The 22,994-nt window shown below is 42.9% G+C and overlaps 1 protein-coding gene across 16 annotated transcripts in view; it reads left to right on the top strand.

Annotated features, from left to right (window-relative positions):
• LOC139581102 (prominin-1-A-like) overlaps positions 1–22,994 on the top strand; it is a 113,924-nt gene that overhangs the window by 42,335 nt on the left and 48,595 nt on the right. For all 16 annotated transcript variants that reach the window (XM_071410516.1, XM_071410502.1, XM_071410508.1 and 13 more), the window contains one exon: positions 1,755–1,960. In XM_071410516.1, the coding sequence (XP_071266617.1) occupies positions 1,755–1,960 (206 nt within the window). The remainder of the gene's footprint in view (positions 1–1,754; positions 1,961–22,994) is intronic.

Here is a 22,994-nt window from a genome sequence, read left to right as displayed (position 1 = left end):
ACTAGAAAAGCAAACAGCTCTGGGAAATTTATAATAACGTCTGCTAGGGAGCCAGTCAGCTAACGTTAGCTAGCTAGCTAACAGTACACTTTAGCTTAAGACATATAGCTAGCTGGCTAGGTAAACAATGAACCTAGCTAGGTAAACAGCGTTTAAGATCCCACACATCACGTAACGTTAGCTAATGAGCCAGCCAGCTAACGTTAGCTAGTTAAACAACAATGAACAAAGTGCCAACAATACCACAGTGCTGGGAGCTAACCAACCAGGTCCAATGTTAGCTAGCTAACATTAGGCTCTAACTAGAGAAGCAAACTGGGAAACAAATAATGACGTCAGCTAGGGAGCCAGCCAGCTAACGTTAGCTAGCTAGCTAACAGTTCACTTTAGCTTGAAATGAAACCACTTTGTCAAAATTAGACACGTGAAATATCTGAAAATGTAGCTAGCTAACGCTAGACTATCGTACCTGTATACATCATCATGCATGATGGACGCGTTTCCCTGTCAGGAATGCCATACCACAGTTGCCCTTAGTTTGAAGATGTAATCCTGAGACAGGTTTTTTCTCCATCTCTTTAGCTATCATACTCTAATTCCACTGATTTCAAAACTTGATCCTCTACATAGTGGAGAGCAACACTTAAACAGCTCCACTACACAATACAATTTTAAAAAAGCCGCGCTCGACAGGATTACCAACACAGATTGACGAGCACAAATAGACAGAAGCCTTCAATATGGCAGACCAATCCGAACTCCAGCCCACTCATTATCTCAGCCAATCATGGCTAGTAGGAAGGTTGCCCCACTTTTTCTCTGGCTTAACCAACAAGACTCGTAACTTAACAGTTTTCTTCGTATTTACAGATGGCATACAGGTTTGTTATTAAGGCACATGAAAGTTCACATGTTCTAGAAGGCATTTCTGCCAAAAAAAACGCATTTTGATAAAAAAATATTTTTTAGGTTCAAACGGCTCTCCTGTGAAATCGTGACTTGCGACATACGCCTAGTTTCATGAATCAGGTCACATATGGTCATTACCCCTATCCCATCTCACCTAGCTAACCCACCCCTAGCTAACCGAAGAAGCATTGCTACTTCTGAAGTAGCATTAGTAGCACTAATTCTTAGTTTCCCCTTCACTAGAATTTGTCCCAAATTCCTTAGACAAATTGTACCTATTGAACTAAAGATTTCTGTCTCCTTTTTATTTTGGATTAAATGCGTGTCCTTTGTGTTGATCTGCCCTCATTTAAAGCTGTTTTGATGCTAAATGTAATTCAATTTATGTTTCTATTGATTTGACATTGTTTATGGCATTATTCCTGCTATCATTTGCATGTTTGCTGCATAGAATGTAATAGTATCCAAATCACACTGACGCAGAAATTACGTCAAATGGCATCACTGTGCTGTGTCCACTGGCTTGACACGTCACACATTTGGCATTGATTTTGAGGATAACATCTCCACAGCCGTCGCTGTTGTCCAGCTTTGTGGCCAAATTGCAAAAACTGTCAAACAAGGCTACGGAGTTCTATGTACTGTGTTAATTAATATAGATTTAAAAAACGTTCATCTTAGCAGTCATGTAAAGTGTTGTCAATGCCACCTGTGGCCTCTCATCATCATTCTAGACTCATCTACTCCTCCCTCTCTACTTCTACCCCTCTCCTCACTCCCTCTCTCTCCTTCCCCCTCTCCCCTCATCCCCCTCTCTCCCCCTCCACTCCTCCTTTTCTCTCCAGGCCATCTACTACGAGACAGGTTTCGTGGTGTGCGCCGTGCTCGGCCTGCTCTTCGCTGTCCTGCTGCCCCTGGTCGGCCTCTTCTTCTGCCTGTGCCGCTGCTGCGACAACTGTGGCGGCGAGATGCACCAGCGCCAACGGAAGAACGCAGACTGCCAACGGGGCCTGCTCACCACACTGCTCTTCGCCACCTCGCTCGTCATCACGTGAGTCCACATGCGTTGATATCTTCACGCCATGCATCACTGGCGGCAGTCAACTCAAAGCGTTTCCCCTGCCTTTGTATAGGCGAGGAGGGTTCACTTAGTTCTATTCTCCTTCTGCTGAAAAGCATTTGACTTCAATGGGTTTAAATTGAAAATGTTATTTAAACAGGCCCTGGGTGTTGTTTTAGGGGGTATTTTGTGCCTCGTCTGGATTATAATCTAGGGAAAACACTGGGTAACTTTGAAGGCTGCTCTAGAAGGTTTGAAGCCACCTGGTCTACCTCAGTGCTGTAAATGTAACACTATAATACCACACATTAATCATGTCTTATATTAATAATGGCTTACATCAAGAGACCCCCTGGAAATCTTCCTCAAAAGGCCCACTACTGCATTTATAAGCAAGGTAGAGTTTGACATTTTACATGGAGATATACTACACATTTTTACTCGTTCTCGTTCTCACTCAGTCTCATTCTCAACAGTCTTTTGACCTCATTTGTGCATTTCCTGCTTCAGTGCTCTCCCTCACAAGCTTTTGCGAACACAGTACATCACCTAGTGGCTTGCATCACCTTAAAAACCTCAGAACATGAGATATCCAGTGGTGATTGTGAGAAACAAACGGCCAAATGTACTTGCAGCACATTATTGCCTAGGCAGTAGAAATAGCCAAATATGGAAACAATACAGACAGTATCTGTGGCTTGCCTCTGGCTCTACGGTGGAGGAGAGAGGATTCACCAGGCTTCTTTTCTCTGTTTGATGTTCTTGACTTGGAGAGAGAGAGTGCGGGCATGATTAGAAATTCCAGAGTGGAATCCTAGCTGCCCAGAGACAAGTGTCTGAGAGAGAAAAACCACCCAGAGCCCGTATTAAATCTCCCCGGGCCACCAGACAAAGACTCCTCGCCGATTCTAATGAAGCAATTACACTGGGCACAGGAAGGAGGACACTGCCTCTCGAGCTGAGGGATGTTTTACATTGAGGACAGGGGGGTGGTATTTCCAAGAAGAGTTTTGATTTGTGTAAGGCTTGCAGGAATATTACTAGAGAGGGAGAGCGAGGATGAGGCATAAAAAAGGACAGGGGTGGTGTATTTTACATTATTTCCAAGAACTGTTTGATTGAATGTGAAATGCTTATTTGAAGGTGTAGGCCTATAAGGCTTTCAGGTGTGGAGTATACGCTGAGTGTACAAAACATTAAGAACACCTGCTCCTTCCATGACATAGACTGACCAGGTGAATCCAGGTGAGAGCTCTGATCCCTTATCGATGTCACTTGTTAAATCCACTTCAATCAGTGTAGATGAAGGGGAGGAGACAGGTTAAAGAAAGATATTTACGCCTTGAGACTGAGACATGGATTGTGTATGTCTGCCATTCAAATCAAATCAAATCTAATTGTATTAGTCACATGCGCCAAATACAACAGGTGTAGACCTTACAGTGAAATGCTTACTTACAGGACCCTAACCAACAATGCAGTTTAAAAAATATGAATAAGAAATAAAAGTAACAAGTAGATAAAGAGCAGCAGTAAAATAAAAATAGCAAGACTATATACAGGGTGTACCGGTACAGAGTCAATGTGCGGGGGTACCGGTTAGTCTAGGTAATTGAGGTAATATGTACATGTTGGTAGAGTTATTAAAGTGACTATGCATAGATAATAACAGAGAGTAGCTCGTAAAAGAGTGTGTGTGTGTGTGTGTGGGGGGGGGGGGTAGCCATTTGATTAGATGTTCAGGAGTCTTATGGCTTGGGGGTAGCAGCTGTTTAGAAGCATCTTGGACCTAGACGTGGTGCTCCGGTACCTCTTACCATGCGGGAGAAGAGAGAACAGTCTATGACTAGGGTGGCTGGAGTCTTTGAAAAATTTTAGGGCCTTCCTCTGACACCGCCTGGTATAGAGGTCCTGAATGGCAGGAAGCTTGGCCCCAGTGATGTACTGGGCCGTACGCACTACCGTCTGTCGGAGGCCGAGCAGTTGCCATACCAGGCAGTGATGCAACCTGTCAGGATGCTCTCGATGGTGATGCTGTAGAACATTTTGAGGATCTGAGGCCCCATGCCAAACCTTTTCAGTTTCCTGAGGGGGAATAGGTTTTGTTGTGCCCTCTTCACGACTGTCTTTAATGTCCCCATGTTAGTTTCTTGGGAATGTGGACACCAAGGAACTTGAAGCTCTCAACCTGCTCCACTACAGCCCCGTCGATTAGAATGGGGGCGTCCCCGGTCCTCCTTTTCCTGTAGTCCACAATCATCTCCTTTTTCTTGATCACGTTGAGGGAGAGGTTGTTGTCCTGGCACCACACGACCAGGTCTCTGATCTCCTCCCTATAGGCTGTCTTGTCGTTGTCGGTGATCAGGCCTACCACTGTTGTGTCATCGGCAAACTTAATGATGGTGTAGGAGTCGTGCCTTGCCATACAGTCATGAGTGAACAGGGAGTACAGGAGGGGACTGAGCACACAGCCCGAGGGGCCCCTGTGTTGAGGATCAGCATGGCGGATGTGTGTTGGGGGGCCCGTCAGGAAGTCCAGGATGCTGTTGCAGAGGGAGGTGTTTAGTCCCAGGGTTCTTAGCTTATTGATGAGCTTTGAGGACACTATGGTGTTGAACGCTGAGCTGTAGTCAATGAATAGCATTCTCACATATGTGTTCCTTTTGTCCAGGTGGGAAAGGGCCATGTGGAGTGCAATAGAGGTTGAATCATCTGTGGATCTGTTAGGGCGGTATGCAAATTGGAGTGGGTCTAGGGTTTCTGGGATAATGGTATTGATGTGAGCTATGACCAGCCTTTCGAAGAACTTCAGATGTGAGTGCTACAAGTCAGAAGTTATTTAGGCAGGTTACCTTGGTGTTCTTGGGCACAGGGACTATGGTGGTCTGCTTAAAACATGTTGCTATTACAGACTCGGACAGGGAGAGGTTGATAATGTCAGTGAAGACACTTGCCAGTTGGTCAACGCATGCTCGCTTGACACGTCCTGGTAATCCGTCTGGCCCTGCGGCCTGGTAAATGTTGACCTGTTTAAAGGTCTTACTTACATCGGCTGCGGAGAGCGTGATCACACAGTCGTCCAGAACAGCTGGTGCTCTCATGCATGTTTCAGTGTTATTTGCCTCAAAGCGAGCGTATAAGTAGTTTAGCTTGTCTCGTAGGCTCATGTCACTGGGCAGCTTTCAGCTGTGCTTCCCTTTGTAATCTGTAATGGTTTACAAGCCCTGCCACATCCGATGAGCTTCGGAGCCGGTGTAGTACCATTCAATCTTAGTCCTTTATTGACGCTTTGCCTGTTTGATGGTTTGTCGCAGGGAATAGCAGGATTTCTTGCAAGCTTCCGGGTTAGAGTTCTGCTCCTTGAAAGCGGCAGCCTTTAGCTCAGTGCGGATGTTGCCTGTAATCCATGGCTTCTGGTTGAGGTATGCACGTACTGTCACTGGGGACGACGTCATCGATGCACTTATTGATGAAGCCAATGCCTGATGAGCTGTTGTATGCCATCGGAAGAATCCCAGAACCTATTCCAGTCTGTGCTAGCAAAACAGTCCTGTAGCTTAGCATCTGCTTCATCTGACTACTTTTTTATTGACCGAGTCACTGGTTCTTCCAGGGTGTTCTGAGGGCAAAGGGGAATGTGTTCTTAATGTTTTGTACACGTATTGTAGGTTGGTATGCCAAAGATGTCTTTGAAAAGCTGGTGTAGCATGAAATCGTGTTTTTTAAGGTATGTCCTATTTGCCTTTAGTTGTGTCACTGATATGAGGTTCGACTGGTTCAGAACCCCTCGGAAAAAACAACACTTTTAGATATAAAATATTTGAAGGGACAGTGAGCTGAATGTCTCGTCTAAAGTCACACATCTGACCAGACAGACAGGTGCACTGACTGCAGTCGAGGTAAAGATGCTAGAGGATAGGGAAGATAAGACAGCTTGTCCTCTCTGTACTCTCTCATCCATTTCATATTTAGCTCAGGCTTGAAATAGAGCAGCACAGTCAAGCCTTCACCATACATTCTTAATCACTTTGTAAATGTCAGTCCCAGCCACCACATGACTTTCTAATGTTTTTGAATGAATACATTTATTCTCTGATTGATGCAAGATACTAAAAAACAAATAAATACAATTCTTCAAAAAATGGATGGGTACTACTGATTATGTTTGGACCACAGTAGAATAATCAGTATCACGACATGCTAGACCTATATGGCTTGCAGTAAGTAGAGGTTCCCTTGTCTCGTAATGGACCCATGATGTGATCCACTGGTCAATTTCCAGACCAGTCTATTTCTAGACCATTTAGTTTGCCCAGTACTACAGAACCAAGTTGCAAACTAGTATTTGCCAATGTAGTTGACCCAAGTATGTTATATCTGTCCCTGTCTAGAAGTATTAACATGAGATACAGAAAAGGTATACAAATATACAGTGCCTTCAGAAAATATTCACACCCATTTTTCCACATTTTGTTGTGTTACAGCCTCAATTTCAAATTGAGTACATTTCGATTTTTTTGTCACTGGCCTACACACAATATCCCATAATGTCGAAGTGGAATTATGTTACTTACAAATTTATTAAAGATGAAAAGCTAAAATGTCTTGAGTCAATACGTTTTCAACCCCTATGTTATGCCAAGCCTAAATAAGTTAACGCGTAAAAATGTGCTTAACATGTCACATAAGTTGCATAAACTCTGTGTGAATGACTCCCTCATCTCTGTATCCCACACATACAGTAATCTGTAAGGACCCTCCGTCAAGCAGTGAATTTCAAACACACATTCAACCACAAAGACCAGAGAGATTTTCCAATGCCTCGCAAAGAAGGGCACCTATTGGTAGATGGGTAAAAAAATTATAATAACAGACATTGAATAAATCCCTTTGAGCATGGTGAAGTTATTAATTACACTTTGGATGGTGTATCAATACACAAAGTCACTACCAAGATACAGGTGTCCTTCTTTACTCATTTGCCAGAGAGGAAGGAAACCGTTCAGGAATTTCACCATGAGGCCAATGGTGACTTTAAAAAAGTTGCAGAGTTTAATGGCTGTGATAGGAGGACATTTAGAATGGATCGACGACATTGTAGTTAATCCACAATACTAACATAAATGACAGAGTGAAAAGAAGGAAGCCTGTGCAGAATGGAAATATTCCAAAACATGCATCCTGTTTGCGTTAAGGCACTAAAGTAAAACTGCAAAAAAATGGGGCAAATAAATTAACTTCATGTCCTGAATACAAAGTGTTATGTTTGGGGCAAATCCAACACAACACATCACTGAGTACCACTCAATATATTTTCAAGCATGGTGGTGGCTGCATCATGTTATGAATATGTTTTTGGGGGTATTAAAAGAAACAGAATTGATCTAAGCACAGGCAAAATTCTAGAGGAAAACCTGGTTCAGTCTGCTTTCCAACAGACACCGGGAGACAAATTCACATTTCAGCCGGACAATAACCTAAAACACATGCCAAATATACACTGTAGTTGCTTACCAGGTCTACATTAGGCCTTTTCACAATGGCATTGTTTTTAGTCCTGGGCTATCTTAGCTCCAGGCTAGACTGTCCCTGTGCTAGCTTAGCCTGTGTTCACACAGGCTAACCCTGGTCTGTGCTTTAGCCCTGAGCTAAGGATTCACACTTGTATTCCAAATCCCAGGGATAACGCGGACAAACACATGCGACCGACATTCTACCTCTGACACACGACCAATGTTATAAGCAATACGACATTTATTAACACATTATTTCCTCTTGCTTCTAGCCCAGCATTTGATGGGGAACAATGTTTAACTTTTGAAATTCGATCTCACCCCTGTACAGCAAATGCGTGCAAACGATCAATACATCAACTTTTCTGATCCAGGCGAAATCAGGCAACAATATTATTAGCATGGATATATGCAATTAAATGTCAATAGAAAAGCAATGAAAACAGAGGGAAATGTAGCGTTTGCTGCCCTTCCAGCTGTAGAGTTTGTAGCTTTAGTTGGCTAAGTGAGAAGAGGTTAGGCAGCCTGCATAGCAAACATTTTTGTTAGGCAGAGCAACCAATGTTTTTGCACGGATTAAATTATTTTGGTTTAAATAGTATAAATGTACATTACAGGCGTCACGAGCATGAAAGTGCCGCTTTTGTGATGGACAGTGAGCATTGTAGGCGTTGTTCTTGAATCCGTTTCACAACGGGCTATTTTGGCACCGTGTTTCTGGGGCTAACCCTGAAAAGCAGGTGCCGACCCTGCTCCGGAGCAGGGCCAGCTAGCCCTGGGCTAAAGTTGGTGCTAGCCCACTTTACAATGTGCAAGTGTGAACACTCGCTTAGCCCCAGGCTAAAGTCTCCCTTAGCCCAGGGCTAAGGCGCAGTGTGAAAGCGCCTATTGGATGTTCCTGAGTGGCCTAGTTACAGCTTTGACTTAAATCGGCTTGAAAATCTATGGCAAGACATGAAAATGGCTGTCTAGCAATGCTCAACAACCAACTTCACAGTTTGAAGAATTTAAAAAAGAATAATGTGCAAATATTGTACAATCCAGGTGTGCAAAGCTCTTAGAGACTTACCCTGAAAGACTCAACTGTAATCCCTGCCAAATGTGATTCTAATATGTATTGACTCAGGGGTTGAATACTTATGTAATCAAGATATATACAGTATATATATACTTTTTTTTGCTTTTTTTTTACTTTTATTTTTTTGTACAAATGTTAGAATATTTCTTCCGCTTTGACATTACAGAGTATTTTCTGTTGCTCATTGATCAAAAAATTACAATTAACTACATTTGAATCCCAGTTTGTAACACAACAAAATATGGAAAATGTCAAGAGGTATGAGTACTTTCTGAAGGCACTGTATGATGTATTGGGGGCTCCGTTCTGCCTTATGTCTTTAACAACACAAGATGTGCTTGATTAATAATTAACGACGTGACCCAATTAGTGTGTTGAAACAAATTCTCATCACTGCCCTGCTTTCTCCGGGTGCACAGAACACTGTCAGTGTGGTGTTACACGCCATGGTGAGCTGAACACACATACACACTCATAGGCGCAGACTCACACATAGACGCATAAGCGCATGCACAAATGCACGCACACAAACTCAGGCACATGCCTACATACAAACACATAGACACACACACTTTCACACGCTCTCACACACCTCAACACACACTCGCACACCACAGGGACACATCATGCGCATTGCTATTTTTAGTAGATTCCTTTGATATTGGGTTGAGTATTAAGTTAAATCTGTCACAAAGGAATCAGAAATGACTTCAGAGAGTTGTAGGATTTAAAGGAATAGCCATGGTATTCTTCAATCAGTAGACTTGGGGGCTGTATTGTTTTGACTTCGACTTTGTATACTCTGCATGTGTTACTGTATCAGATGAAACCTTCAAATCAACCTTTAATCTTCCAGGTATTACATTGTTATCACCTCACAAGCTGGTACTTGTCTTACACTCTTGTTCACAAATAATACACCATTCGTGGCATTTTGGCTGAGCTGACCTTAATATAATGTGATGTATGAGACATATGAGATGGATTGTTTTTGCTTCTTCACATAAGCACACACTACAGTATAGAGCCATACAGTACTTAACCTGTATATGAATACTGTATGGATCTTACACACACTACCTTTCCCTGCACATCATTATTGTCAGATGATTATATCCCTCCACAGCCACCTCTCTCAGCCAACAGTGAGCTCCCCAGAAGCTGTTGCCAAGGCACTAAACTCCTGCCGTTGGGCCTTGTTGTCATTTGAGAGCGATATGAAAGGGTGGCACCGCTGTACTGTAGCTCTGAGAGCAAAGCATCTGCTTTAGCACGATACAGATAGACAAGACAGAGGCAGAGGGACGGACAGACGGACGGCAGATGGACGAACGGACGGAGGGACAGTACAAACTGGCAAGCGGGCACACAGACAGACAGACCACACAGACAGACAATACAGACCGACCGACTGACGGGGGAGACAGATCGACCGTCCCACAGACAGACAGGGGAGGGCCCATCTTACATCTTAGCGCAGATTTTGAGTCATCGAAGCCCAAGCTAATAATATCAGGCTCTCTGAAAAGATGAGCCCCAGACAGGTGACTGAGGAGAGATATTATTACCCCTGTTAATGAAAGCGTACTATGGTGTAAATGATGATTACTGTAGCATCATTAGCTGTTGAACTATTGAACTTTCTCAGGGTAAATTCAGTAATGAGGCAGTCACGCCCTGACAAATTTTTGCGGGTTTTAAAAAGCATTGTGGCTTAATGTTCGCTCGTTTACAATCTTAAGTTGAGGGAATGGAGAAAAAGGGCTGAACATTATAGATGATTGTAGGGCTGACTCCATTTAGTCGACTGATTGTTTGGTTGACTGAGATTTCTTTTGTCGAGCAGTCGCAATAATTTGTTTTTTCATGGTGCACAAGACACCTGTCTGATTCGTCTCAGCGGACTAATCAGTTGCGGAGGCCACGGGGATGGCACAGTCCATCACTCTAAGACATGTGATACTGACATTGTATTTGGTTATATTATGTAAAAATAATGGTGCAACACTAATAAACTGAATATTATTTTATAACAAATGCGCTTTGGATATGGTCGCTGTCCGCTGTTCTGAAACATAATCTTCAGTGCGCCGTAGAATTGGTGCCTTTCCCTATGTTGCTGTGTGCATAATAGCAAAATGAACCAGCATATTGGGATTGAGAACAATGCAGCGGAGGCAGCAGCTGCAGAGACGAGGAAACAGCCCTGGCCTTAAGCCCTATTCGGACGGGATTAGTTTTACTGGGGGTGGTCAGGTAATGTAATTATGTGCACAAGCACAAAAAACAGCACCTCTGTAATTTTTGTCCAGTCTGAATCTGCCATGTCAGTAATTTGTACATGGCAGGAGAGTAAGAATTCCAGCCAGAATAATGTTTTTTGGCGAACTCCAAGGTCCTCTGATAATGCTAGTCCCGTGGAATAACTGATTCTACATAAATGTAACGAAGTGCTGCTCATGACCTATATATGAAGGGCCTACATACAGTGCATTCAGGAAGTATTCAGACCCCTTGACCTTTCCACATTTTGGTACGTTACAGCCTTATTCTAAAATTGATTAAATACATGTTTTTCTTCGTCAATCATTTTACATTTACATTTTAGTCATTTAGCAGACGCTCTTATCCAGAGCGACTTACAGTAGAGTGCATACATTTTATTACATTTTTTTTTTTTTTTTACATACTGAGACAAGGATCCCTACCCCTACCGGCCAAACCCTCCCTAACCCGGACGACGCTATGCCAATTGTGCGTCGCCCCACGGATCTCCCGGTTGCGGCCGGCTGCGACAGAGCCTGGGCGCGAACCCAGAGACTCTGGTGGCGCAGCTAGCACTGCGATGCAGTGCCCTAGACCACTGCGCCACCCGGGAGGCGCAATCTACACACAATACCCCATAATGACAAAGCTAAACAGGTTTTTATAAATTTTTGCAAATGTACTACAAATAAAAAACAGAAATACCTTATTTACTTAACCTGTCTAGGATGAGAGTGGCGCTAGCGGCACTCCCCCCCCACCCCCACTGAAAAACCAGTGCCGCGAAATTCAAAAAAAATTTTTTTTTTAAATATTTAACTTTCACACATTAAAGTCCAATACAGCTAATGAAAGACACAGATCTTGTGAATCCAGTCAACATGTCCGATTTTTTAAATGTTTTACAGGGAAGACACAATATGTAAAGATGTACATCTATTACCTAAAAACACATTAGCATAATCCACCATCTTTTATTTGTCCACCAACACCAGTAGCTATCACCAATTCGGCTAAACTAAGATATTTATAGCCCCTAACCAATAAAAAAACTCATCAGATGACAGTCTGATAACATATTTATGGTATGGGATAGGTTTTGTTAGAGAAAAGTGCATATTTCAGGTAGATGGCATAGGTTACAACTGCACCCACCGTCACAAATGGAATAGAAAAACTACTTAGAGCAACGTGTTTACCTACTTACTAATCATCAAACATTTCGTAAAAATACACAGCATACACGAATCGAAAGACACAGATCCTGTGAATACAGACAATATTTCAGATTTTCTAAGTGTCTTACAGCGAAAACACAATAAATCGTTATATTAGCATAGCACATAGCACATAGCAGCCCAGCATTGATTCTAGCCAAAGTGAGCGATAAAAGTAAACATCGCCAAAATATATTAATTTTTTCACTAACCTTCTCAGAATTCTTCAGATGACACTCCTGTAACATCATATTACACAATCCATATAGAGTTTGATCGAAAATGTTTATATTTAGCCACCAAAATCATGGTTAGACAATGTGGAATGTAGCTCAGCTGGTCAGAAAAAGTCTGTGCGCCACTTAGACAGTGATCTACTCTTATACATAAATACTCATAAACGTGACTAAAAAATATAGGGTGGACAGGGATTGATAGACAATTTAATTCTTAATACAATCGCGGAATTACATTTTTTAAATTATCCTTACTTTTCAATACAGCTTGCGCCGAGCGAAGCTACGTCAAAAAACATGGCGTCCGAAGCCACTAAAACTTTTCGACAGAAACACGATTTATCATAATAAAAATGTCCTACTTTGAGCTGTTCTTCCATCGGTATCTTGGGCAAAGGATCCTTTCTTGGGTCCAATCGTCTTTTGGTGGAAAGCTGTCCTCTTGCCATGTGGAAATGCCAACTGCGTTCGGGATGAACTGGAAGCGTGCCCAGCAATTCACAGCCTTTCAGAAATAAATGTCCCAAAATCGCACTAAACGGATATAAATTGCTATAAAACGCTTTAAATTAACTACCTTATGATGTTTTTAACTCCCATAACGAGTAGAAACATGACCCGAGTAATATTACTCCCTCCACTAATGCTTGGAACAGGTGCGGGTCGGTGCCCTCTATGCGCATGACGCAGCTCCAAAAGACTGACTAGCCTCAGGGTTTTTTAATTTATAGTGCCTGTGAACGTGCAATCGACCCGATTCAAATCGTCATCACGTAAAGACATCCAGGGGAAGACGTAAGCAGTGTCCGTATAGTCATAGCAATAACAGTGGCCTTTTAACTGACTCCAGATCAGTGGCCAAAATTTCTGGAATCTGACTCCATGTCAGGGAAATTGCTGTAGAATGGGCTCTGTTCCACTTAGAGACAAAATTTCAACTCCTATAGAAACTATAGACTGTTTTCTATCCAATAATAATAATAATATGCATATTGTACGATCAAGAACTTTGTGGGAAGCCGTTTCAAAAAATTACACGATTAGCATAAATAGCCACAACAGCGCCCTCATCCCCAACAGGTTAAGTATTCAGACCCTTTCCTCTGAGACTCGAAATTGAGCTCAGGTGCATACTGTTTCCATTGATCATCCTTGAGATGTTTCTACAACTTGGTTGGAGTTTGTCTGTGGTAAATTCAATTGATTGGACATGGTTTGGAAAGGCATACACCTGTTTATATAAGGTACAACGGTTGACAGTGCATGTCAGAGCAAAAACCAAGCCATGAGGTCGAAGGAATTGACCGTAGAGCTCCGAGACAGGATAGTTTCGAGGCACAGAATGTCTGCACCATTGACGGTCCCCAAGAACATAGTGGCCTCCATCATTCTTAAATGGAAGAAGTTTGGAACCACCAAGACTCTTCCTAGAGCTGGCCGCCTGGCCAAACTGAGCAATCGTAGTAAAAAGGCCTTGGTCAGGGAGGTGACCAAGAACCCAATGGTCACTCTGACAGAGCTCCAAAGTTCCTCTGTGGAGATGGGAGAACGTTCCAGAAGGACAACCATCTCTGCAGCACTCCACCAATCAGGCCTTTATGGTAGAGTGGAAACCACTTCTCAGTAAAAGGCACATGACAGCCGGCTTGTAGCTAAAAGGCAACTAAAGACTCTCAGACCATGAGAAACAAAATTCTCTGGTCTGTGAAACCAGTATTCAACTCTTTGGTCTGAATGCCAAGCGGCACGTCTGGAGGGAACCTGGCACCATCCCTACTGTGAAGCATGCTATGGGGATGTTTTTCAGGGGCAGAGACTGGGAGACTAGTCAGGATTGAGGGAAAGATGAACGGAGCAAAGTACAGAAAGATCCTTGATGAAAACCTGCCACAGAGCGCTCAGGACCGCAGACTGGGGTGAATGTTCACCTTCCAACAGGACAACGACTCTAAGCACACAGCCAAGACAACACAGGAGTGGCTTCGGGTCTCTGAATGTCCTTGAGTTGCCCAGCCAGAGCCCGGACTTGAACCCGATTAAACATCTCTGGAGAGACCTGAAAATAGCTGTGCAGCGACGCTCCCCATCCAACCTGACAGAGCTTGAGAGGATCTGCAGAGAAGAATGTGAGAAACTCCCCAAATACAGGTGTGACAAGCTTGTAGTGTTATACCCAAGTGGACTCAAGGTTGTAATCACTGCCAAAGGTGCTTCAACAAAGTACTGAGCAAAGGGTCTGAATACTTATGTAAATGGTATATTTGAGTTTTGTATTTTTAATACAAAAATCATTTTTTGCTTTGTCATTATGGGGTATTGTGTGATGAGGGGGGAAAACTATTTAATCCATTTTAGAATAAGGCTGTAACGTAACAAAGTGGGAAAAGTAAAGTGGTCTGAACACTTTTCAAATGCACTGCATATTAACTTTCACAGCGAATGCTTGTGTTCATATGTTTTGTGTGTATGAATTGAATATTGCCAAATGCATCAGTAAAAAAATATTACGCCTATTTAATGTAACCCTCTGCTGTTAATAGATCGCAAAGCAGCATACAACTGACCTAAAGATTTGGAAATTATAAGTTCACTTTCGCATCCATAGCCTTAAAACTCCTCCCAAGTGCAAGTGCACTGTTTAGCTCACATCTGAAGGCTTGGGGGCATTTAGGGCGTCTACTGCGGATCGCTAAAACATCCTAATGATTATGATCACACTTCCTCAATTCAAATATTATGGCGACACTATACCAAAATGGTTTGGTATGGTTTAGAAACTTGGGAACCCAAGCTCGTGTTATCAGTGTAGCCCTGTTATCGCCTGTATTCCAGCCTTATGTCATATCTGTCAATCCATTTGAAAAAAATTAAGAATTACAGGGGGAAGTTTGGATCGTCCGAATCGTCCTCTGGAATAACGGACGTTCTGTGGTCATAATTACATAACCAACGTTCTCTAGTAATTATAGTACCGTGCAAATAGGGCTTAGCCTAATTGTCTTTGAAAATTGACGGAGCAGACTCGAACTTAATTAGGTCTATAATCAATAGCCTAACTGTTAAATGTGCCTGGATAAATGTGCCAGATCTTGCTTCTGTTGCCTGTTTGAGTGTTTGTTTAATAGCCTACTGATTCTGTGACCACCAAGCCTCATGCGATGGCCAAATGTCGGATGAAGCAATTTCACAGATTTGGCTGTTTTTCATCTTTGCCATGCTGTAACAAAGCCTTTACGATTGTTTTTTTGTTCAAACAGATGGGGTATTACTTATTATTTATGTATTGTTGTTTACACTGTAAACAGGCAGAAAAATGATATTGTAATCTAGCAGCACCTGTTTGTCACATATAATATACACGCAGCTCTCGCTGCATTTTTTAAAATCTCCTTCTTATTGTTATTATTAGAGTTATTGTTATGATCATCATTATAATAATAAATCATGTCAATATCATTAGTAGGCTTTGTATAGTAATCGTGTATAACCACCATTAAGCTGTAGTAGGCCTAAGAGTGTGTCCTGTTTAGTCTACCGTCATTTACTAAGGCCTATGTTTAGGCTACTGAATCAATCAATCAACCATTCATTTGTTCATGCCACACGAGACATTCCTGCTTTGAAATGCAATCACGCATTTGACTTTTAATTCAATAACAAATGGAGCTTTGAATAATTAGCGTAAACAATAAATAAACCGCAATTCACGAATGCATTCAACTGTTTTTAGTCTGCTGTAATAAAGGCTTTATATAGAACAGACTCTGGTACACTTATTTAATTAGTGTTGTTTACACTGTTCCAAATGGTCAGAAGAAATATTGTAATCTAACAGCAACTGTTTGGCACACAATATTCACGCAACGCTTGCTCCTATACCCTTCTTTTTCTAGATCTCCAGTAGTTTCCACAACTAAGTCAAATGTCTTCGACAAATCTGACTTCCCCTTTCCCTCCTGAGCAACCAGTAAATATTTGCCCGTTTCGAGTTTATTTTTCATATCCTCCGCTTCCGTTTTACTGTCAACATTACTGTGTTTGGAGTTTGTTATAACCAAATGTTTTATTTTTATATATTTCCTTTATTACTCTCCAACCATACCACCCCCCCCCCCCAATTTATTAACGTGAATATGATAGGCTATAGGTCAGGCCCTATAGGGGGGAACGGCGTTATCTTTCTGGTTAGGAGATAGAAAAGCTATGTCACGCACACGCAGACACCGGCACATACACTCACACATGTGAATGGACACATTCATGCACATGCACAAACAAACATGTGGCAGCAATTCCCTGACATGAATGTGTTACACACACATTATTGCACACAGACAAGACACCACACAACACCACACACACACACACACACACACACACACACACATATGCATGCATGCACACACAAACACGTGTTAGGAATTTCCTGACTTTAATGTATTATGTTTACAAACCTGCATGTTCCCCTGTGTGTGTGTGTGTGTGGTTGCGTGTGTGTGTGTGTGGTTGCGTGTGTGTGTGTGTGGTTGCGTGTGTGTGTGTGTGGTTGCGTGTGTGTGTGTGGTTGCGTGCAGCTACACTGGGCACTGGCTGGCCCAGTGAATGACCATAGGCAACATCACAGTGATGCCAGTCCTCCGCTTGACTGGGGATATTTGTGTCCAGTGGCAGCTTGGAGGGACTTCTCACTGGAGAGAGAGAATCTAAGGGACCCTGAAATCACAGCAATAGAATTGTCTTGAGCGTTGGTTAGATGGCTAAGGACCCCATCATACCATAGCATATAGAAATAAACAAATGTACAGTATGTTGTCTTATCATCAGGTAAGAAATAATGGCAAGGAGTAGTAAGCAACATTTTTAAAGGAATAGATTTGGGTTTTATTTCATTATTTTGACCTCGCCACATTAACTCTTAACATATCCTATTAGCTACAAAAAGTGACTCCAAACATAGTTTCACTAAGAGCAGCCTTTTAGCTAGTTAAACGGGTGGGCATTACTCTCCTTGGTTAAATAACCCTTACACAGCCTGGAGGTGTGTTTTGGGTCATTCTCCTGTTGAAAAACAAATTATAGTCCCACTAAGCGCAAACCAGATGGGATGGCGTATCGCTGCAGAATGCTGTCGTAGCCATGCTGGTTAAGTATGCCATGAATTCAAAAAGAATCACAGACAGTGTCACCAGCAACGCACCCCCACACATCACACCTCCTCCTCCATGCACGGGAACCACACATGTGGAGATCATCCGTTCACCTACTCTGCGTCTCACAAAGACACGGCGGTTGGAACCAAAAATCTCCAATTTAGACTCATCAGACCAAAGTACAGATTTCCACCGGTTTAATGTCGTCCATTGCTCATGTTTCTTGGCCCAAATAAGTATCTTCTTCTTATTGGTGTCCTTTAGTAGTGGTTTCTTTGCAGCAATTCGACCATGAAGGCCTGATTCACGCAGTCTCCTCTGAACAGTTGATGTTGAGCTGTGTCTGTTACTTGAACTCTGTGAAGCATTTATTTGGGCTGCAATCTGAGGTGCAGTTAACTCTAATGAACTTATCCTCTGCAGCACTTGTAATTCTGGGTCTTACTTTCCTCTGGCAGTCCTCATGAGATCCAGTTTCGTCATAGCGCTTGATGGTTTTTGAGACTGCACTTGAAAAACCTTTCTTGAAAAGTTCTTGAAATTTTCCAGATTGACTGACCTTCATGTCTTAAGTTTATGATGGACTGCCATTTCTCTTTGCTTATTTGAGCTGTTCTTGTCATAATATGGACTTGGTCTTTTACCAAATAGGGCTATCTTCTGTATACCACCCCTACCTTGTCACACACAACTGATTGGCTCAAACGCATTAAGAAAGAAAGAAATTGGTGACTACCTCATTAAGCTGGTTGAGAGAATGCCAAGAGTGTGCAAAGCTGTCATCAAGGCAAAGGGTGGCTACTTTGCCAAGGGCTAAAATAGAATCAGTTCTATTTCTGACGCAGATCGCGCTGCAAGTCCTGCCTCTCCCATCTCCTCATTGGTTTATAGAAGCAGATACCCACGTGCCATCTCCTCATTGGTTATACCCACATGGGTGACTGAAAGACGGACGAGGTCAGTGGCGGTAATGCACCTAATTTATGAAAGTTGCCAATCGCAATATAAAGTCAAGAGGAGAAAAAACCTGGAAGGATGAGAGATGACTAGAAACGATTCGGTTGACCGTTTTATGTGTGGATTAATTGGTGGAGTAGAGGACCTTGTGCATTTCAGGTAAACAGCAACAGCAAGCTAGCTAAATAAGACAAATTAGCTGGCAAGTGCAAGCTAGCTAGCTAAATTGCCAGTTTGGCCGGTTTGGGTTCCGTGTAACGTCCTTTTTCACTATGATAGTAAGACATTACAAGGGGACCATAGGTGCTTATGACAAATCTATCAAGGTATGCTTATGATGGTGCCAATATGCAATATTGGGTTCTTAATTAGGACCGGAGTTGATATGGCAAACCCTGAGTAGTTTATACAACCCTGAGCAGCCAACCACCATGGTTACTTGTCATGGAGTCAATGACGCTAGCATTGTTGTCAGTCTTGCAGTCGTAAGGCAACAAATCAAGGTCTGAAACGCCTGTTGTCTACATACATACAGTATGACTACCCAGGGTTCATGGAGGGGAAGGACTGTGCTGTTTCCTGTAGGTGCACTGCACGCACGCACGCACGCACGCACGCACGCACGCACGCACCCACAAACACACACACACACGCACCCACAAACACACGCACCCACAAACACACACACACACACACACACCACAAACACACACACACACGCACCCACAAACACACGCACCCACAAACAAACACACACACACACACACGCGCACACGCACCCACAAACACACACACACACACGCACCCACAAACACACACATACACCCACAAACACAAAAATACCTGTTGTCCTCCATCGTACAGCTAACTTGGAGGGGAAGGGCTATGTTACTGTGTGCTTTGTGTTAGGTGCTCGGAACTGACACCGTGTCCTTACACGACAGGACCCTGGGGGGCTAAGTCGTGTGTTAGTGTCTCGCAATGCCAAAGCCCTTTTAGTTAGCGTAGCACTGAATTATGTATTCACTTTGGTTCATTCTTCATGGGAGATGTTGCTGAGCTAAATTCAGGTTTTGAGCGTGACCGTCTGTGATTTGAAAAATGGGAGAATCCTTCCAAAGTTATATCCTGAGAATAAATGGATGAATGTTTTCTAAATGTTTTTGATGTAGTTTATATTGTGTGTGTGGTTGTTGCCTTAATAGTTGTCTTTAGTAAGAATAGTGACATACCGTGTCATTCACAAGCTTTGCTGTGCTCTTGAAGTATATTACCACTTTTCAAGTAGTATGCTGTATGCTTGAAAAGAAAATGAATAATGACATTATGGGCTCTATTTTAACCAACGTAACGTGATGGTAAATCTTAGCGTCGGCGGTAGCGTTATAGGTTCGCGGGGTGTCACGTTGGCATGAAGGATCGGGAGACAGACGCAGAAAGGCCTCTAGTGTCCTAAGTTTTTACAACTGTGACCTTAGTTGCCTACCGTCTGTAAGCTGTTAGTGTCTTAACGACCGTTCATGAATTGTTTACGGTTCATTGAACAAGCGTGGGAAACAGTGTTTAAACCCTTTAACATGAAGATCTGTGAAGTTTTGGGATTTTTACGAATGATCTTTGAATGACAGGGTCCTGAAAAAGGGACGTTTTAAGGGAAGGGACAGAAACAGAGTTTCTGTTGACTGTTTTGCTGCTTCTGATATTTTAATATAGCATTGGTTATAGGCTACTGATTAGGCTACCGTGTGCCTCCGCTGGCCAAATCGATGCCATAATCTAATGCGTTACCGCTAAGGCCATCTTTTTGGTGAGTCTTAAGGACACAGTACACACCTCAAATATTTCCACCTCTCCTCAGCCCAAGTGAGCTAACATAAGACAGGTAAATGACCAATCCTGGCGCCAGAGTTGGAAAATAGCAGAGCTTTTGCAAGTTGAAATTGCCAATGAGTGTGAGTTTGACAAAAGCGCCGCCTTACCGCCAGATGAAAATAATCCTGTATGTTAAATGGTTAGAAAGATGATGGCAGTCGTTTTCTTTCCTTAGCCTCAGTGCTAAAAACAGTTCTGTGGTATGTAGGCTACATGTGTATCTTAATATCCATTTACTTTACATTTTACACCTAATTTTAGACCGTACACTCATGGCATTGTTCAGTCTTCGCACAAAGCATGGTGCTAAAGATCATATCAGTGAATGTGACGTGAAAGGAGAAGCATACTTTATTGTCCATTTATTATACATGTGATCCGGCTTCAAAATACCAGGCATCACTCCGTCAACAAAACCAAGACCTGTTGATTTCAATCTAGCTTGTGTTGCGTTACACAGCTGTTATTTAAAGGCCTATAATTAGTGGGTACTCTACCTTTGAGCAAAATATATAAGGCTCCATCTTACTGCGTGCTGCATCTTGCAGACCAGATTGTGAGACTGTGGGTCAGTTCCTGTTAGGAAGTTGTACATCTAGAGTAGCAATGGCCAACCCTCCTCCTGTAAAGCTACCGGGTATGCAGTCTTTTGCTCCAGCCCTGCTCTAATACACCTGATTCTGTTGATCAGCTACTCGTCAGTATCTTTCGTATCTTGTTTGGCTGAATCGGGTGTGTTGGAGCAGGGCTGTAATAGTCCTGCATACCCTGAATAGAGTGTTGACCCCCCCTCCTGTCATTCATAGAAAACAGAAACGGGGCTCTCTAGAGACTGGAGAGAGTGAAAGCGAGGAGGACTGGGAAAGCACTGTCCTGTCCTAGCACAACACAGCTGAATACAGGCCATTGTTAGCCCAAGCAAAGCCATGGAGCCACTAGACCGTGTAATGCTACACTGCAGTACTGGCCTATATTATTTGCTATAGGCCAACAGTTTGTGATACACTGTGTTTACAGTTATCATGACTTGTTATCGAGTTATGATATCATGTCTCATTGACTTTGTTGCTCTTGTAGGTCTTCATTTCATACAGCGTATTTCGTCAAGTTGCTATACTATCGCAAGATGAGTCGCTGTTTTTCTCGTTCCGACTGAAACATTTTGTTTTGTTGACTCGTTGAATGGGGGTAGCACACGCTGTAGTCTGTTGACAGTTTCCCTGCTCAGGTGAGAGCTACGGTTTCAGATCAGAATGTAGTCACTAGATCAGGGTACATTCTCTTCCACAGTTCCTGCCATCTTCCAAGCCCCTTTGTTCGGTAGAGATTCCGCTGACCTTGCTGGACAATGCTGACACAGAGGGAGAGAGGGAGAGAGAAATAATTAGAATGAAAGAATGAATGGGTTAGGTACAGAAAGAGAGAGAGAGAAAAAATTATGGGAGATGGGACATTAAAGTGAGAGAATGAGGGAGAGGGAGATAGTTGCACAAAAGGCCTTTGTCGTCTGGTAGCCATTTTGAATCTCCCTTGATCCGCCTGCCTCAGTGCCTACTGCCTAGCTTAAGTAGCATCATGTCCATGCAACATACATGTCAGCCAATAGCCACCATAATGATTTCCATTTTGCTCTCCCAAGAGCTTGTATCTATATGAGCATCAGCACAAAACCTCAGGACTAGGCACACATACCACACACAAACGGGCAATCTCAGTTAGGGCTGCATGCTTTCTGATACAGCTGCCAATGACATACACATGATGATTCATAATTTCAATGCATGATGAGCACACACTGAGCACGCACACACACACACACACATTGAGCACACAGAGCACTCTCACACACTGTGAGACCAGCTCCAGTCCCAGGGTGCAGTATGAATGAACAGCAGCCTGAGAGACAGAGCAGAGAGACAGCTGGGTATCTCTCATCGGTGGTAAACACTCAAGCGTTAGAGCTAACATTCCGTTAGCATAAGCGGGAGAGTGATGGAGTGAGCATGAATGGCAACGCTCATTATATTCACCTACCCAGGTCACGTCTCTCCACTTTATCTCCACGATGCCCCTGCGAGGCTGACACTGTTCATACACACACACACAGAAGACACATGCACACACACAAACACACTGTACAGTACATAGTACTCCCCCCCCCCCCCCCTCCCCACACACACAGACACACACATCTGGGATGAATGACTCATGAGTGACTCAAAATAGATCGGAATCCATGCTAATAATAATTTACCTCATTTTCCTAACACAGACATAAAGCACACACTCCAAATGCACACACTCCATCTCAATTGATCAAAACATTCAAAACCCCATAGGAAAACAGACATTCTGACTCATTCTTATAGTGAGTCATCCTATCTCTTTATTTAACTGCTTGCTAACTATTTAAAAACATTTCATATTTCTATAGATGACAAATGCAGTACAATATTGTTTGTGTACTGCACTTTGACCAGGCATCCCAAATGCACCCTATTCTCTATACAGTGCACTACTTTGCACTACAGTATATAGGGAATAGAGTGCCATTTGGGACATAACCAATGTTAACATTTTGCCCAAAAGCACATACTGCTGGTTGCGTACCTCAACCTCCATAGACACTTCCACCGTCTTTTCTCAAATCCTTTACTTATAAGCCCCTCTCTCACTACCGTACCTAGCAGGGCGGTTCCCAAACTAGGGGTCGCGACCCCCTGTGGGGTCGCCTGAT

Source organism: Salvelinus alpinus, chromosome 7, assembly GCF_045679555.1.
Source record: "Salvelinus alpinus chromosome 7, SLU_Salpinus.1, whole genome shotgun sequence".
In the NCBI taxonomy this organism is placed as follows: domain Eukaryota; kingdom Metazoa; phylum Chordata; class Actinopteri; order Salmoniformes; family Salmonidae; genus Salvelinus; species Salvelinus alpinus.
Note: the sequence above shows the minus strand (reverse complement) of the source record. Positions and strands in the feature narration are given on the sequence as shown.